Source organism: Ursus arctos, unplaced genomic scaffold, assembly GCF_023065955.2.
Source record: "Ursus arctos isolate Adak ecotype North America unplaced genomic scaffold, UrsArc2.0 scaffold_22, whole genome shotgun sequence".
Lineage (NCBI taxonomy): Eukaryota > Metazoa > Chordata > Mammalia > Carnivora > Ursidae > Ursus > Ursus arctos.
The window spans coordinates 10,395,342-10,414,179 of NW_026622897.1; the positions used below are offsets into that span (position 1 = coordinate 10,395,342).

At 46.5% G+C, this 18,838-nt stretch overlaps 1 protein-coding gene across 2 annotated transcripts in view; it reads left to right on the plus strand.

Annotated features, from left to right (window-relative positions):
* NNMT (nicotinamide N-methyltransferase) overlaps positions 1 to 18,838 on the plus strand; it is a 39,555-nt gene that overhangs the window by 7,791 nt on the left and 12,926 nt on the right. Inside the window, exons 1-2 of one of the 2 annotated variants that reach the window (XM_026505721.4) lie at positions 16,484 to 17,679; positions 18,461 to 18,668. In XM_026505721.4, the coding sequence (XP_026361506.1) occupies positions 17,526 to 17,679; positions 18,461 to 18,668 (362 nt within the window). In that variant the 5' untranslated portion in view covers positions 16,484 to 17,525. Of the gene's footprint in view, positions 1 to 16,483; positions 17,680 to 18,460; positions 18,669 to 18,838 lie in introns of those variants that run through there. The other variant, XM_048217219.2, reaches the window with a different exon arrangement.

Sequence of the window (18,838 nt, forward strand, 5' to 3'; positions counted from 1 at the left end):
CCCAAGAAGAAAGGAGGGAGAGTGAGAGATGAATCTGATAAAGACCAAAAGAGGGAAGAGAAATAGATGGCTGTAGAAAGACCTGGAACCAGAAGGGAACGGTCATGAACGCCTACCCAGAATGCCAAGGCATGCGCCCAGGCTGACGTAGACCCGTGGCAGCCAGCTGGTTGATGGCAGACGGCCGTTCTGATTGGCAGGTGCCCCTGTTGTTCCGATTATAGCCTCCAGGTGGCTCCAAACTCGTGGCGTCGCAGGAGGCGGGCAAAGAAGACCAATCCTGCATGCAGGTGAACTTGCCTTGGATAATTTCAGGGCACCAGAAAGATCCACTGTAGCACCTCCACTCTCAAAATACCACTGTCCCCAGTTAGGTAAGGTGGTTGAAGTTGTATATTGGATTCTTATGCCTTTTGCTTAAGACTGTGGCTTTTTTTTTTTTTTTTAAGATTTTATTTATTTGACAGAGAAAGCACAAGCAGGAGAAGCGGCAGGCAGAGGGAGCCTGATGTGGGGTTTGATCCCAGGATCATGACCTGAGCTGAAGGCAGATGCTTGATCAACTGAGCCCCCCAGGCGCCCCCAGACTGTTTAAAAATGCAGAACTAGGAAGTGTAAATCTGTAAGTGCTAGTCCTTGCATATACCGCAGTATGAATGAGCCCCACATGCTGAGAACAGGTGTAGGTAAGAAGAGAATGTGTGTGCGGGCAGTGAGGAGGTCGGGTGGCATGGTCGGGAGACACGGGGAGAGCCTGGTGGACCCCTGCAAAATCTGCCAAGCTGACTTCGCAAGTTTTGCTTGGCTGATTCCTGGCCGACTTTGCATTTCCTGTTGCACTTGGCTGGGTCGTGTTAAACATGGACCTAGCAGAGAGAGAACGGACCAAGCTCCAGGAGTACATTGCCCAGAGAGGGGCTACAGGTGGAAGGAGCAGTGACCTCGGGGTCAGGGTCGACAGCTGGCTTCCTGACTGTGCCCCTCTCTGGGACTCAGTTTCTTGATTTGTAAAACCAGTGACTTGATATCCTGGGAGTCTGTGCGAGAGGCAGGTAATGGCCAGGAGTGATGAATTCGTCTCACACGGTGAGCCCGACCCCACTGGGCACGCTTCCCTTGTCCCTCCACTCAGAGTCAAGTGGGCTGAGAAGGAGGAGCCGCTAAGGAGACCGGTCCGCCGGGGGCTTAAGGGTGACGTTCGGAAAGAACGGCCCCTGGTCGCTGCACGCTGCCACGAAGGAGAAATTCATGGGGGAAGCCCTGCCGGGTCTGGCTTACCATTGAGAAGTTGGAGAAAGCCAGGGGGCCGCTGAGACCCTCCCAGAGAAGCGTGCAGAGCGCACGGGGGCGTTCTTTCTTGCGGCCCGGAGAGAGGACTGAGCGGCATACTCGGCAGGCCTGGGAGCATGCAAGGGCAGGACTTCCAGCCCACGTTGTGCCCCCCACCGCCTTTGCTTTCCTCTCCCGTCAGCGGCTTTACTTAGAACCCTTACCAGCAAACGCTTTTAGAGTCTTATTATACATGATTGCCAGGTAAATAGGTAGGTTTATCTCACACAGAGAGGTTTATAGGATACTCCACTAATGGCCCAGGGTTGGGGAAGGAATTGGACCAGAGAAATAAAGCTGTACCTCCCCTAGTTTTGAGGGCACCTCAGTTTCATGGAGTGGCGAGGGTAGAGTCCCCCACGGTCTCCAAATTTAGGCCTTTGGTGTCTGCTCACCTTCTGAGCTCATTCCCCACCCACATCTTCACCCCTGCTGATACTGTGGCCCCATCCCATGAAACGAAAGGAACACAAGCTTTGGCATCAGGAGACATGGATTTGGGTACTTGGCTCTCGGCTTGCTTGCTCTTGCGATGTCAGGTGGGTCGTTAATATCTCAGAGCCTCAGTGTTCCCATCTCTGAAATGGAAAGAATAACCCACCTCCCCAGGGTTATTGTGAGACCCCAAAGTTAGAAGATGAATACACCTGGTGGATAAGCACGCATGCGATCTGCCATGTGTAAGTTTTCACTGACTCCCCGTACGCGTGTAACAAGCAGTTCTAAAGGGAGTGGAGAGGTGGCTTTCCTTCTTCGTCCAGTGCGATCCACCTAAGCCAGTTTGGGATGGGCATGGGGCGCTTGGGAAAGGCTTTTGAAGGAAGTAGCAGCAGATCAGTGAGAAGTGAGGGGTGACCGGGAGTCAGCCGGGTGAAAGAATCGGGGGGAGAGTCTGTGAAGAGCAGGAATTCCGCAGTAGCAGAGACCCGGAGGGAATGTAACATACCATGTTTGGCGAACTTCAGGAAAAACTGGAGACACCTGGGTAGGTTGGGCTCCTGTCCCTGGCCGTCCCCGATAACCCAGCCGGGCACCAGCATGGTGAAGCAAGCCAGCGCTCCGAGCGGGCAGAGATGTTGCCCAAGTGGTGATGGTTGGTCGGGGGTAGGAGGTGGGCAAGCAAGTAATTTATTCATCCAACAAATATTTGTTGAGTGCCTACGTAAAGTTAGGCACTGCTCAGTAAGTGCCAGAAACTTTGCCCGGGGCTGGTCCTCACCGTAAACACAGTTGCAACACGTAAGCCCTTGATCACATTCTGCCCTGTGTCTGTGTATCTGGGTATGTTCTCGTGTGTATATGTGGGTATGTGCACACACGTGTGTGTGTGTGTGCTGACGGTGGTCTGTGGAAGGTGGGTCAGATCTATCCACGGTGTCACCAGATGAGTGGTAGGAGAGGTTGACTGTCAAGGGCTGGGGGCAGATCAGGGGTTAGCTACCAGAGGGAGCTTGCAGTAGATGAACCAGAGGCTGCGTGTTAGTGTCTCCTCCAAGGACAGCTCCACGTGGGCACTGGAGTGTGCAGCCAGAAAGCTGGGCTGGGCTGGGCAAGCGGAAAGCGAAGAGCAAGGTGTGCGGGCGAACGGGCAGGGTGTCCAGGGCAGGTGCTCTCGGCAGGGCCGAGTTGCCCAATGCCCCATCTCCCTGCATAGTGTGGACACACATCCTGGAGTGTGTTCTCCTGGGGTCCTGGGGTTAGTTACATGGGCAGTCACACCAGGGAGCTAGTGGCCCTCTTACATGATATTCAAGTTACCATGTACACTTTGTGGGCTGGCTGTGAGTAGGCATTGCGTTTGGTTTCATGGGAGGCTAGTGGCTGGAAAGGGTTTGCCATCCACTGAAATAACAAGCAACACACTTTTGTTAAGCACTGTTACTGAGTAGGCGAGGGACTCCACTGCAAGGCAGAATTTGCTTGGGAGACGGACAATGACGGGAAGCATGGAAGAGGCAGGATTGCTTCCTGCTCAGGGTCAGAAGAAGGTTCCGCAAAGTAAGTGGCAGCCGAGATGAGTTATAAGAGAGGGTGATGGTTGGAAAGGGGTTCACACTGGAAGAAACGCTACATGGCCTTAGGAAAATGCCAGCGAATGGTGTGATGTTTTCTTTGCCTGGAGGGTGGGCTCTGTATGAGAGAACGGGGAGGGGGGACAAGGAAGGCTAGGAAGGTAGAGCAGGGCATTGGACTCTGTGAGCCTCTCCAGGGGGTAATCAGAGCTCATCAGCAAATATTTATTTAGCACCTGCCATCTGCCAGGCATTGAGCATGCGGGACTAAATAGGACACAATTCTTGCTGGGCTCGTAGACAGTTATGACAACAGTGTTAGGAGGGGAGGGCACAGATGATCAGACCTAATCTGGGCAAGATAAGGGAGGCATCAGAAAGACGTAATGCTGAAAGTGAGTCTCGGACAAAGAGTCCGTGCCCACTTGCCAGGCAGACGGTGGGAGGGAGGTGCGGGTGGGCTGGAGAGCTGAGGCAAGCAGGTGGAAGAAGCAACATGGCCAAGGTGGGAGCCACGGTGGACATCAGGCAGGTTTGGGAAACCCTCAGTCAGGAAACATGGACTATATGGCCGTTAGATGCCTGTCCCTGTTTTGTATTCTGGGGATACAGTGAATGAGTCCAGCAAGGCCCTGCCCTCATTCTACTTGGGAGCAGAAGGGAAGGCAGACAATAGAGGAGTAGATCAAAGATAAAATACAATAAAATAAAAGCGTGAGCCCTAAGAAAGAAATCAATAGGGAGGTACTGTGGAGAGGAACCGGGGCAGCGGGGGTGGGAGGAGGACCCATCCAGGTGCCTGGGATGGACCAACCTAGACTGAGCCCTGTACAGCCGACGGTGGTGTGACGGCTGGGGGCCCCTAGGAGAGGGCTGCTGAGCCCAGCAGGGTCCCTCTGTCTATGACGGAGCCCTCCAGAGCTGCCGTGGAGAATGCCTCCGGAAGCAGAATCTACAGGCAGACAGGAGCAGCTCTTCCACCTGTTCGCATCCTGTCTGTGGGCCTCCCCTGCAAAAACCCCCTTTAAAATGTTCCAGCCCTTCCTTTTGCCCTCCAGAAGGGGGATCCCAGGCACTCAGACAGACCTCCAGGGGAAGCGATGGGCGGTGAGTGGGACAGGTGGCAGACTCCCGGAGGACAAGGCAAGTCGTCCTCCTGACTGTGTGTCTCTGTGTGTGTGTCCTTTAGGGGAAGGAGGCAGGACAGCAGGATGGCTCCCTGGGGACCGGTCCCAAACCTGTTTGGGATTGTTTCCCTTGTCCTTCACTCTCTGGACACAAGGGGGCAGTCGAGACCCGAGCTTGGAGAGCTGCAGGGCCCATGGGGCAGAGGACTGTCTTCCCTCCACCTTGCTTGCCTGAGGCCTGCTCTCCTGTCCAAGCTGACCTCTGAATGTGGGAATCAGGAAGCAGAGGGCCACTGCCCGCACAGACACTCTGCTTTTCACTGACCTTCACTCAACCATATGTGAGACTTGCTGCCCGCCTCCCTTCCACAACAGAAGCTGAGGCTCGGGAGAGCTAACCCAGATCCTCGTGCCAAAGGGCCTGGCTGGAGATGGATAGGCCCATAAGTAGCTTGGGTGACAGAGCAAGGGAGAGGCACCCCAGCTGGCTTCTGGAGCAGAATTCTTCTGGGCCTTCTCCACTGTAGTGAAAATCCCCCCAAAGTTCATGAAGCTGGGGCAGTGGTTAGGGCGTAGTAAGCCCATCAGATCCACTTGACGGCCATTAATGCCAAGCACGTGTCAGGTCCCATGCTGGCACTAGGAATACAAAGGGAATTGGATTCAAGCTCTTCCAGAAAGTTCACAGTCAGGTGGCCAAAGGGCCACTGCCATGCAGTGTGGTAAACTCGGCACAAGAGTAGGACAGGTCCTGGGGAACATACAGGAGGTGCAATCACCTCGATGTGGGGGTGGGGTGAGGGAGGTCACAGAAGGCTTCCTGGAAGTCTTAAGGATAACAGCCAAGCAAGGTAGACCAGTGTTTTCCAGGCAAGAGAAAAGTGTGAGCAAGAGATCAAAGTCAAGAAACAACATGGGAGGGAGATTGAAAGAAGTTCTAGTGTGTCTGAAAAAGTTCGAGCATAAACCCTTTAATGTTGCAGCCATTTTAATGGCACACGCTCTGTGGTCTGATTCTTGCCTGACTCTCCAGCCAGTTGGAAGGGCTTCCTGAACGGTTTTATACATTCCTACAGGAGCCTTGGAGAACTGAGTTTTTCCAGGTCGGGGCCTGCAGGATTATGAGAAACTGGACACTAGGGGAAACACTTGGAAGCTGGGCAATTAGTTTCTGGGTGGGCTTTTTCCTCTGGGACCTTCCACTGCCCTTTGCCTTAACAGGTGACTCCCCTGCAAACCGGGGACTCGTGCAGCAATTGGTGAAGGAAGTTGTGACAGGCACCTTTCAGAGGAATTTAGAGGTTAAGGCTGTAAGCAAATAAAAACACAAAAACCAAAACCAAAAGGCTAAATATTGATAAACTGTGTTACATAAAAAAGTAGACTGCTGATTGATGAAAGACTACAGCCAAAGTGATCGGGCAGATTGGAAGAAATATTTGCAATGGATAAAATCAAGAGGGAACCAGTACTTTCCAGAATATACAAAAAATATATAGAAATCAAAATGTACAAACGTGGATAAGGAGAAAGTCCAAAGAAAAAAGGGAGCAAGATCATGATTAGGAAATGTATGAAAGAGGAAACCCCAAATATTAGCAAATGTTTTGTGGCAGATTGTGGAACTCCTCACTGAGTTCTGCGTCTTCTCTTCCTTGGCGCTCAGTGAGACCACATTTCTCAGGCTCCTTGCCTCCGGCTGTGTGATCGGGTTCTGGCCCAAGGAACATGAACGAGTCCACGCACAAGGGCTGGACGCAGCGGACCCAGGGGAGGCCTCTCCACGCAGGACTGTGAAGTGGACAGAGGCATACAAGCATTTACTTTAAGCCACTGAGATGTGAGGGTTGTTATAACCCTTAACCTTACCCCACTGATATACACCTTTAGATGTGCTCAAATTGATCAGAGAACGGTGAAATTTCGGAATTACAGGGGCACCTGGCTGGCTTAGTGGTAGAGCATGTGACTCTTGATCTCAGGGTCATGGGTTCAAGTCCCACATTGGGTATGGAGCCTACGTTTAAAAAAGTTGTCTAACTTCACTTATTTTCATTAGACTGGCAAAAATTGGCAAAGTGGATCATTCCAAGAATTTTGGTAGGGGTTGGAGGTATGTATGGGTGTGTTGGTGATTATAGGAACTCCCATGTACTGTGGGTGGGGATGTAGACTGGTATAGGCTTGCAGGGGACACTCTGGTGTGTCTTACGAAAATTAAATATTTAATCGGCTAATGACTTGGCATTTCTACTCCTGGGAATATACCCTGTGGAAATTCCCACCCAGGTCTGCACCATCCAAAGAAAGGTTGTGTTGGTGCATTAGAGGCAATCTGGGTGTCCATCCCTGGGGAGTAGAAATGCAAAAGGGAGGATGCAAGTCGCGGAGTCGCAAGAAGTAACAACCCACATATCCACACAGCAACGTGCACGGGCCTTAAGGGCACAGCGAAGATGACATAAAGGCATATACGTACAAATAACATTAGCTAATTCACAAAAATACACGTAAAGAAAAGAACACACGCTAACCCTGTAGAAAGTGGGTGTGAGGATCAAAGATGGGAGGGGATGAAGAAGACAGGATTGAGTGGATGGGTCTCTCCCCCCCCCACCCCCCGCCCCTGAAGAGAGAGAGTTTGAAGGCTGACACCCATAGCTTTTACTTCCGAGGCTGGGTTTCCTTTACAGAATCGGATTCCCATGAGGCTGTGACATCTCTCTCCTCAAACTTTTCAGAAAGCCCACGTTCAGCCTTTACTCCTCTTTTCCCTTTTCCCAATTTTATAAGCATTCCCCTTTAACCACCTGACCTCATGCTTTCTCAAAAACAAAACAAAACACAATGAATGAGAAACAGGATTACAAGATCCAATCTCAGTCCAAACAGCTTGTACTCAGAACATAAAATGAGTTGCTTTTCATATCTGCATTAAATAGAGAAAAGAGTGAAAGATGTTAGCCTTCTATTTGTAGCGCATTACTTGCAGGACAGGTGTGGCAAATAGATGTATTATATCGCTACGGTGATTAGCAGGAAAAACAATGAATGGAACAGAGAAGACAGGCTTAAATCAGACCCTAGCAAGGATTGTAAGTAAGCACGTGACAAAGGAACATCACACCAAAGAGGAAGCAAAACAAAATCATCCATGTAGCACAGAAGCAGCCCCAGGTCTCAGCTTTCCCCGGTGGGTGTCGGGGAAGCCCCGCCCTGATTTTCAGCAGCCCCCCCAGCTTTGGTATTACTGCTGGCCACCTGCCACTGCAAAGCCGCTGGTGCCTGGCTCTGCCACAGGCCCTCGAATGCCTTCTCCCTGCGGTTCACAAGGCATGCCACGGGGGTGAGTTGGGGACACCTCTTTGCTGGGTTAAGGAATTGGCCCCCGCTGAGACTCAGGAATCTCCTTCTCTTCCCTCAACCGCTCCCCCTGGGGGTCTCCCTCCTCTCCCGTTACTCCTCTCCTCCAGCGGAGCAGCTCCACCCCTGCACACTTCCTCTCCTTCCCAGTCCTGGCCTCCTTCTCAAAGCTTCCTGCAACCACAGCAATGGATTCAGCAGCCAGTTTAAAACTCGGAGACTTGTTGGACTAGATAACCAGACAACGAGAGGACTGGAGTTCCTGGCTGATCAGTATCCATGTGGCTGTGGGGTTTCCACCCAAAGCTCCGGGAAAGAATGCACGTTAAAGCCCTAGTCTTTGTGCCCACAGAGGGCCCCTCAAGGGCTGATGAAACAGCCGCTTTCCTGCCCCACAGATCACCATGACTCTAGCAAGAAAGGGGCACCCAGAGGTTGCGGACTCCAGGAAAGGGCTCCCGCCTTCCTGCAATGAAGGCTCAGATTCATCATCCCTGGACTCAGCGTATGTACTCATTAAAACCTAAAGCAGGCCCTGGGGGCCACATCGAATTTGATGAGTTATCGTTTTGCTTCTAATTTTGTTTATTGTTAATTACCAAGCGCATGAAAGTCTCCAAACGGCTGGTTTCTCTGATTCTGGGAGCTGCTTACTGGCCTCAGGTCTGATTTGAGCAGAGAACCAGGGAGAGGCTCGGTGGAGGTGGCTCTCTGTGGCTTGAGCGAGCCTCCCCCCCCCCCCGTGGCAGCAGGTGTGGGCTCCTAATTGCTGCATTGTACCTGGGTGTACAGTTCTTTCTGGCACATATGCAGAAGCCATGGAGTGTGAAAGGAGACATCACTGCCTGCTGGAGTCAAAATCATTTCCGGAGCATCCCGGGCCTCTGAGCTAAGGGAGGCCTTATGTCTGCAGCACGGAAGGACTTTTTCCAGCATTGGAAAGAGCAGCTTGGAGGGAAGCTTGAGGGCCGGTTTCTGTTCTGTTCCCCGCCGTCCTTGCCCCATTTTTCGTGAGAACAGTCACTTGTCCTTCAATGCCCTTGAATGCTTTAACCAACCCCATTGGGTAAAACTGAGTCAAAGGAGCCGCGCTGGGGCATGCCTCACAGAGGAAATGGGGGCGGGGGGGCCTCTATGATCACGTACCCTTCATCTCTACAGCTGCACTCATTTCAAAAGTGACCGCATCTAGACATGCAGGGTTGTTGTTTTTTAAAGCTTAAGATCATACATATAGAAATGTTCATAAAACACAGTATGAAGATTAATATAAAATGAACACCCATAACCACCCCACGTTGGGAAATAGAACACTGCAGTGTCTTCGAAGCACCCCGATCTCCCACCGGGGCGACACCCCCTCCTTCCCCCCAGAGCCCACCACTATCCTGACATCTATTGTTTTTCTTTACAGCTTGCCCCTCATTAGGCAGCACTAAATAATATTGTTTGCTTTCGTCTGTTTTGAACTTTATGTAGTTGGTATAAAGATGTACATCTTCTTTAGGACTTGCTTCTCTCCCGCTGCGGCATTTGGAGAACCGCCCATGTTGATGGCCGTAGCTATAATTGCTGCATTGTCATCGCCGGCTACTCTGATGTATTTATGCTACTGTTGCTGGACGTTTCGGTTGTTTCTAGTTGGGGGCTATTTCAAACAATGGTGCAAAGAACAGTCATGTGCCTGTGCCAGATTTGTTCTAGGTATGACCCTGGGTGTGCGATTGGTGGGCACAGGGTGTGCCCAACTCAACTCTCCTGGTTCATGGCAGCCTGTTCTCCAGAATGGTGCACCAATTCATGCGCCCACTAGAAATACATGAGAATATGTGCGATCAAGGTCCTTGATGCTGGCCCATGTGATTTTTGCCAATTTGATGGCTGTGTACTAGTACCTCATTGTGATTTAATCTGCATTTCACTGATGAGATTAAGCATCTTTTCATAGATTTATTGGCCACTTGGATTTTCTTTCTTAGAAAGGGTCTGTTCAAGTCTTCTGGGTTATTCTTTATTTTCATTTTGATTCACAGAAGTTCTTTATAAATTCTAGATCCTTGTCCTTTGTCAGTTTTATGAGTTGTAGGATCGTTTCCCACTCTGTGGCTTGTCCCTTCACTCTCTTAATGCGTCTTTGGTTGAACAGATGTTCTTAATTGTAATATACTGAAATTTACAAATCTTAGATTTCCAATGAATGGTTTTTGTATCCGGTTTAAGAAATCCTTCTCTACCCACAAGGTCATGAAGATACTCTTCTACATTACCTTCTAAATCCTTAGAGTTTTGCCTGACATCTATAGTTTTTAATCTACTTGGATTGATTTTTGTGTATAGTGTTCAGAGAAGGTCTGATTCCATCTTCTCCCCTATGGATACTCAATTACCCTGGCACTATTTATTGAAAACTCTGTATTTCCCCACTGATCTGGGATATCACCTCTGCTGTATATCAAATGTTGATAAAGTTATGGGTCTGTTTATGGGCTCTCTGCTATTTCATTGGTCAATTTGTCAATCCTTAGACCAATACCATACAGTCTTCGTTACTACAGCTTTATAATAAGTATTATGTCTAGTAGAGACTGTCCTCCTGCCTTATTTTTCTTCAAGAGTAGCTACTCTTGGCTCTTGGCACTGTCATATAAATTTTAGAGCTGGCTTGTCAAGTTCCAACAAAAACCTATTGGGATTTTAATTGGGATTTTACTGAGTCTATAAATCAATTTGGAGAGAAATGACATCTTTACAATGTTGAGTCCTTCAATCCATGAAGTGGTCTGTTTCTCCATTTATTTAGGTCTTCTTTAATGTCTTTTAATAAAATTTTATCATTTTCTCCATTAATGTCTTGTACGTATTTTGTTGGATTTATTCCTGGGTACTTCTCATTTTTTAATGCCATTGTGAATGAAGTCTGTTTTAAATTTCGTTTTATAACTGTTGCTGGTTAGAAATGAATTTAATTTTTTATATTCATTTTGTATCCAGAAACTTTGCTAAACTCTTATATTCCAGTAGTTTCTTTGTAGGTGATTTAAAATTTTCTCTATATCTTATCCTTATCTGTTTAAAATAACAATTGTATCTTTTTTGTTTCCAATCCTTATACCTTTTATTTTTCTTACTTGCTGTGTTCTCCAAGACCCCTGGTAGAATGTTGAATAAAATTGGTAATCGTTAGCATTCTCTTCTCTGTCCTCAAGTCGAAGGGAAGATTCTAAATGTGGCATCATTAAGTATGATGTTTGTTGAAGTTTTTATAGATAATCCTTATCACATAAGTATGTTCCATTCTTTTCTCAGTTTGCCAAGAGATTTTTGTTGTTCTTGTGAATGGATGTGGACTTTGAACTTTTCCCCCTATATATCCACTGAATGATCAGAAGGCATTTCTCCTTTGATACAAATATGATTTATATTGATTTTTAAATGTTAAATTACCTTGTATCGCTGCAGTAAACTCACCTTGGTCATAGTGTAACTCCTCAAAGAATAGGCTGTCAAGTCAGACTGTGTAGGTCTGAACCCCAGCCATACCATTACCTTGCAGTGTGACCTGGGCACGTTACTTAACCTCTCTGTGCCTCATACGCTGAAATGGGGATGATAGTACCTACCGCGCAGAACCATTGTAGGGTTCAGTAACACGTCCAAGATGCTTAAACCGGTGTCTGGCACCTAGTCAACCCTTAGAAATGTTTGCTATGTTATGGACTGCACAATAATTTGTTCGGGATTTTTGTAGTTGTGTTCATGAGTGATTTTTAGCTTGTAATTTTTCTTTCTCATAAATAACCTTGGTATTAGGGTTTTGCTGAACTTATAAAATTAGTTGAGGGATGTTTTTTCATTCTCAATGCCCTGGAAGAGTTTGTAGAAGACTAAAATTATTGACTCCTTGAATATATGCGAGAACTCACCTGTGAAGACACCTGCCTTGAGGGTCTCACGCGGGAACCACGTTCAATTTAAGTTCTTCGATGTTTACAGGACAATTCAGGTTTTGCACGTGTTGTATATTAACTCGGAAACTTATACCCCTAAATTTTCACTATATTGTCATAAAGTTATTCATGATGACTAGTTACCATCTTTGAAATGTCTCCAGTATAACAATGAGGTTTCCATGTTCACTCTTGACATTGGATGTATGTGCCTTCTTTCTCTCTCTCTCTCTCTTTTTTTTCTTGATCATTCCAACCAGAAATTTGCTAATTATATTAGTCTTTTCAGAGAGCTGACTTCCGAGCCTTGCTGATCTTCCCTATTGTAGCTTAGCTTTTTACTTTATTAGTTTCTGCTCTGTATTATTATTTTCTTTCTAGTTGTTTGTTTGCTGTTCCTCTCCTAACTTCATAACCCCATTTACATTACTAGCGTATACATTTGAGGAGTAGAGCTCCTCTTAAACACTCTGTTGGCTTCGATCCACCACTTGCGATATGTAGCACTTTTATTACTACTCAGTTCAAGTTATTTTATAATTTTTACTGTGATTGCTTTCTTTGAGCCGTGGGTTATTTATTGGTATGTTTATCTTTTTATATTTTGACTTTTAACTTGAATGTGTTGGTCAAAGAATCTATTCTGTGTCATTTCAGTCCTTTGAAGTATGCTGAGGCTTGGGTGTCCGCTAGTGGAGGGTAATTTTTAATGGCCTCTGTATTCTTGAAACCAACGCGTAGGTGTTGGTTACAATATTTTATATACATCCATTAAGTCCAGCTGATGAATCCTGCTTCTCAGGTATTATGTATATTTACTGATGTTTTTGTCTGTCTTTAACCCTCCATTGATGGCCTTCTTATTTTATGCTTTGTATTTGTCCTGACAGGTCTATATTGTGCCTTATTTCTCTCTCTCTCTCTCTCTCTTAGTTCTTGCCTCCTTCTGAATTGATATTTTTTCTTTTTTGTCATTCCATTTCCTCTGCTCTACGAATTTGATTGAGTTATTGTTGTGGTGCCTAAGATTGGAGTATAGGTATTTTACTTTGGGTCCCACAAGGCACTGGTGAGGGTGTGGGAAAGTAACAGAAAGAAAGGAAGCCAATCAGGCCCCATTCATGAACCAGTTACTGCTGTGGGCAGTTGGGGCTCACTCCTGCTGGGACTTCAGCAAGAGCGCATGTTATGGCAATCCTGTCCCAGGAGCGAGGAAGCTGGCATAATTATTCAGCATCTCTCATCTGTTTCTGGGTGAGGGCCTGAGGACTGCTGCATTAACTCCCCAGCTTTTCTGACCTGCTCTGTGTAGGGGCCAACCTACCACCAGAGAAAACCCTCAGGCTCAGGTCCTTGCGGGAGAAGAATGTTGAGCAGGCGTGGCGAGTGCCAAGAAAGTACAGGCAGTACACCATCATCTGTTTGGAATGACAATACGCATTGTTAACTTGATAGAGTCTAAAGATAATCAATACTTTCACCCTTCCTGGATAATTCAAAGATCTAGAACCCTTCAACCCCATGTATTTACCCTCCCCCGAAATTTATAGGCTGTTGCTATTATGTCTTTTAATTCCATCTTGCTTATTTTTAACCACACGACATTACTTTTTAAAAATTTTAAGAAGGTTTTATTTAATTATTTAGAGAAAGCTAGGGAAAGAGCATGAGTGGGGAGAGGGGCAGATGGAGAGAAGAATCTCCAGCAGACTCCATGCTGAGCATGGAGCCCGATGTAGGGCTTGATCTTATAACCCTGAGATCATGACCTGAACCGAAATCAGGAGTCGGACCCTTAAACAACTGAGCCACCCAGGCACCCTATGACATTATTTTTTATACGTCTATCAGAATTACCCACAAGTTAGGGTCCTTACTTGTTTTTCATCCTTTCCTGCATCTCAGACCTTGATCTTTTGAGTACTGGTATCGTAGAGCTATTTTCTCATGAGGTCGTGACCCGAGATAACAAAGCACATGCTTCATGAGCCGACCACATGAGAAGAGCGACTACCAGTGGCCCACGCTCCCAGCTGTACGGGAGCGGCGTGCTTTCTTGACTTCTTTCACTTCTCCTTCCTTCCCTCCCTCTCGCTCTCCCTGCCTCTCTTCCTCCCTTCCTACTTCCTTCTTGCTCTTTGCTCCTTCCAGAGGCTATTGATTTTGGAACTATGTGTTCACTACATTTTGTCCACATGAGAGGATTGTCTTTCCAAGTCAGTGCCCAAGACATTATCAATTTTTTTGCTCACTGAAGCCTGTTGGAATCACCATGAAATATAGTTTCAGTAGGAAGGCCACTGGAAAAGCTGATGTGCCCTTCAGTGTTCATGAGGATACCATTGCAGCTCCTCTCAAGGATTGCTCTCATGTTCACCACCAGGATATTCAGTTGTTCCTGAATTCATATTCAAAAGGAAAATAAGACACCTGGGGATTCCCAATAACAAGGATAGAGCAAGAAGCATTCGCATATACATCTTTCTTAGACTTAGGATGTGGAGTTCCAGGTTTTGGGCAGCAATTGTTAGGGACGGGATTTGAGGGGTTGCGGTTAATTGCTTCTCAGAAAAATTCCACAGTGGACCATTGAGAAAGAAAAAGGGAAAATGCAGTTTGGGATAATGAAATAAACCACAAATTCAAATTTTTGTTTTAACTGTTCAGGATCTGATTTAAAAATCGGGTCTTTGTTTTATATGATTAAACAGGGTTTTTTTTTTTTTCATAGAGTCTATGTTAACCCTAAAAAAGGAAAAAAAGAAAAAAGAAAAAGCTTTTCTTTCCAGAAAAGCTTCCAGAGACTGTTAATTTTGGAAGTACATTTTCACCACAAGTTTATTTGTATATTCAACCATTCATAATTATAACAGACATTCATGTGCAGTGGATAGAGGGCCGGTATGGGGAGCAGATTTCTATCTACAGTGAAATCCGACTCTGACTATAAATCTTGGCAGCTTCTGAAAAGGGTAGGAAAAAATTAATGATGGGATGAGGGGACAAGGGGTACTATAGTATCAAAGCCACATATAAGCTATATAACCACTGTTTTTAAAGTTCCCTGTTAAAAACCCATGAGTGGGAAGAGGGCACATTTCCCAAGGTAAGAGTCGATGTAAGGGAGGCTATGAATACCTTGAGCAGAGAACATTGAACAGAACAGATACTATTAAAGAAAACCAAAATACGTCACCTTAAAATATGTCACTTTGGCATTTGATTATTTTGAATTAAAGGTGTTTAAAAAATCAGTAGGCTCACGAAGGACACTCTGATCTTCCATTCTCTTCCTGAAAGCAGGAGATAAACATCCCATATGAAAGGTACCCTCCCTATACTAGGAGTAAGGCATTCTTATCACCAGAGACAGGGGATTTGATGCTGAGAAATCCATACACACAAACCTTACTAGACAGATCCTTAACCTCTTACTTATCATTTACTACTCTTGGGCCAAACCCCTCTGTCTTGTCAATTCTTTACAGATTGATTGTTTCCTTGTCTAAAGGTATAAAGTCTTCCTGCTCTGGTCACTTCTGAGGTCTTCATTCTCTTGTGAAGCTTCCCGTGTACATGTAAAAAATTAATAAGGGGCGCCTGGGTGGCACAGCGGTTAAGCGTCTGCCTTCGGCTCAGGGCGTGATCCCGGCGTTATGGGATCGAGCCCCACATCAGGCTCTTCTGCTATGAGCCTGCTTCTTCCTCTCCCACTCCCCCTGCTTGTGTTCCCTCTCTCGCTGGCTGTCTCTATCTCTGTCGAATAAATAAATAAAATCTTTAAAAAAAATTAATAAGAAAATTCACATGCATTTCTTCTATTAATCTGTCTCATGTCAGTTTAATTCTTAGGTCCAACCAGAGACCCAAAGATGGGAAAGGAGATTTTTTTTCCTCCTATATTATTATCCCAATTTTATGTATCAAAACTGAGCCTTCCAGATCTCAAAAGTTAGTTTTTCTAACCACCATTGTCATACGAATTATTGGTGGCAAATCAGGATGGCAATTGGTGTCTTTTGACTGAGTTCTGGATGCTTCCTGCTGGATGTACTCCACTACCAGGGCAGTCGGGAGAAGCAGGGTATATCAGCCGTGGTGCCTCCGAGCCACTCACAATGACACCTTGTATTGATTCTACAACTTGCCCATCTGTGATTTAACTTTCAAAGGTCCAAAGTTGCAGTAATCTGAGAGGATTTGTCTGTCCCATCTGCCACACAGATCTCTTTTACTACCCCAACACTAACTGGGAAGTGTCAATAACTGACCCGGACTGGACTAGGCAGACTCTCTCTCTAAGGAACTGGATTGGAACCATGCAGACCCAGTTGGCCAGCTGCGAGGAGATGGGTTAGAAGCTTCTGTAAGGTCAGGTGCAGAGACCAGCATTTGGAATGGTCCGAATGGAGCCACATGTCGTGGATGAGTACAAGAAGCCAGTTTGCAGAGATTCAAGGCCCCTAGTCCTCCAAAGAGAGACAAAAAGAAAGAGTGAAGGAGGGAGAGAAAGACAGAGGGAGATGGAGAGAGAAATTAGTTGCCTAATGATTTTCTGGTTCATGAGACCCAGTTAGATACCCTGTAATGTGTTTCCACTATATTCTATTAATAATTCCTTTTTCACTTGAACTTCTTTGAGTGAGTTTCTCTGCTTTGTAGCCAGATGGGCTCTTGGTAAGTCGTCACTTGTGGAATATAAGGTACCCAACTGTGATCGCGTTTGTTGCAATGTGACAATAGTCAGCTAATCAACAGTGTTTTGAACACCTCCTAGGTAGGCGTGGGGCAGAGCCATAGTCCTGATCTAAAGGAGCTGGGGCTTTAGTGCATCATTCACGTGCAAGCTTAGTTCGGGAAGTAAGATTGACCCAGACAAAACCAGCAGCGAATACATGACATCACAAAATCAAGGGTTTGGCTGGGTGAGCTAATTCTAAGGGCAATGTGAGTCCAGAAAAGGGAATATAAGGAATTCTTAAGGGAAGTAGAGCACTTACATTTCATCTTGAAAAGACCGTCAGGATTTTAATGGATTGAAATGAGTGGGGGGGGGGGGCTTTGGGAGGAGGCGGTTGTCCGATGGGGAGGACTGGCAGCTGCTGGGGGTCTGCGGAGGCACAGGGAGGACAGTGAGGTGCGTGCAGAGTAGGAGAGGATTACAGGAATGGGGTCCACCCAGGCATTGGAGGGAGTCTCCTCCAGGTTTCTAAAACTGCTCTTTTACCCTCTCTCATCTGTGATTCCTTCTTTAGCCCTAAAGACATTTCCTAATCCTCCTCTTTCCTCTCTTTCCTTATGACTGTTAAATTTAAAACCATTCTTCGTGGCTCTCTTTTGGGAGAATCATTACAGGAAGAATGATGGTGCTTTGGGGAAATGACCCACCTTTCTAAACTTAGTGGTTCTTCTATGAGTTAAATGATTTCCCAGACGAGCCCGGATGATTCTTACCGCATTTGAACTTCACCCCTTGGCTGAAAATTGCATGCAGCTCATGGCCCTCCCCTTCCCGCACACACATCTCCTAGGCGCCCTTGCCCAAAAGTTTCATCACCTACTAGAACAGCCAAAACATTCTTGGTGTATTTCTGTTAGTGTTTAACCAAATATCTGTCTCTAAGGGGCGGGTTTAACTAACAGAAGAAAGATTGAAGCCTGAGACTTAAAAAGACAGCTTTTGCAGGGTGAATCCCTGGGTTCTGGAGGAAAGGGAGGGAGAGGCTTGGACACAGGACCGAGCCACGATGGAACCTAGCTTCACCTCCAAGGACACTTACCTGAGACATTTCAACCCTCGGGATTACCTAGAAAAATATTATAACTTTGGGTCCAGACACTCTGCGGAAAATGAGATTCTCAGGCATCTTCTGAAGAATCTTTTCAAGATATTCTGCCTGGGTAAGTTAGTGTGTTGTCTGTGTGTCTCCCCGCCAAAATGTGAGACATACAGACAGAGTCTCAGGGCATGGCTGGGTTTGACTCTAGTCCTTGCTATGTGACAGCCCTTCTGGTGTTACTCATTTATTTAAAGAGAATGAAAACCAATGCTTTGTTGGTATGGGTATTTTACAATTTACAAAGTGCTTTTATATGCATGAGCTCATGTGGGTGTGCAAAGGGAAACCAGAAGGCAGGAATTCTGTCCTTGATTCCCCATCAGTTTGCTGGGTGACCAGAGCAAGCCATTTAGCCGTGATGGGCCACTTAAGAAATGAAGATTCTAGTATTTACTCTGCTTCTAACTCAAAGGAATGTTGTGAATATGCATGAGGTAAAAAGACCTCCCCACACAGGAAGAACTGGATGCTTTTTGGAGAGAGACATAACAACTCAATTAAAAAAAACCACACACAACAATTTTAACTTTCCCCAGCAGCGTTCCTTAATAGGTTTTACATTTTCTGTGTGGCCGTCTTTCTGGATCAGGGGTATGTACACCAGATGTAGATCTTTTCTTCCTTCTACACCTAAAAATATCCCAGCAGCATGCCTCCAGCCTGGATTGGGGACTGGAAAATGCAAAGATGTTAAAAAAAGATTTTGAGGGATGAGGAGTAAGTAGAGAGGTGGTCTGTCTTTGGGGCTCTCCTGCCCCGTTCCAGCAAAGACCATGCGCATCAGCTCTGGCTGCTGTCATATGAGGTCTGACCCCCTTTTCTTGTTGCCTCCTCTAAACCAGATGGCGTGAAGGGGGACCTCCTGATTGACATTGGCTCTGGCCCCACCATCTACCAGCTCCTCTCTGCTTGTGAGTCCTTCAAGGAGATCATTGCCACCGATTACACCGACCAGAACTTGCAGGAACTGGAGAAGTGGCTGAAGAAGGAACCGGGGGCCTTTGACTGGTCCCCAGTGGTGACCTACGTGTGTGAGCTCGAAGGGAACAGGTAGAGAAACCAGGCTCTGCTTCCCAGCTTTCTGATGGTACCTGAGTGACGGTTCATTTTTCTGAACCAAGAATCATCCTTAGAGTCCAAGTTAAAAAGCAAAGGGAACACAGAGAGACCAAAGAGAAATCCAGATGGAGAATAAGAAGGAGAGAGAGAGAACGAGCTAG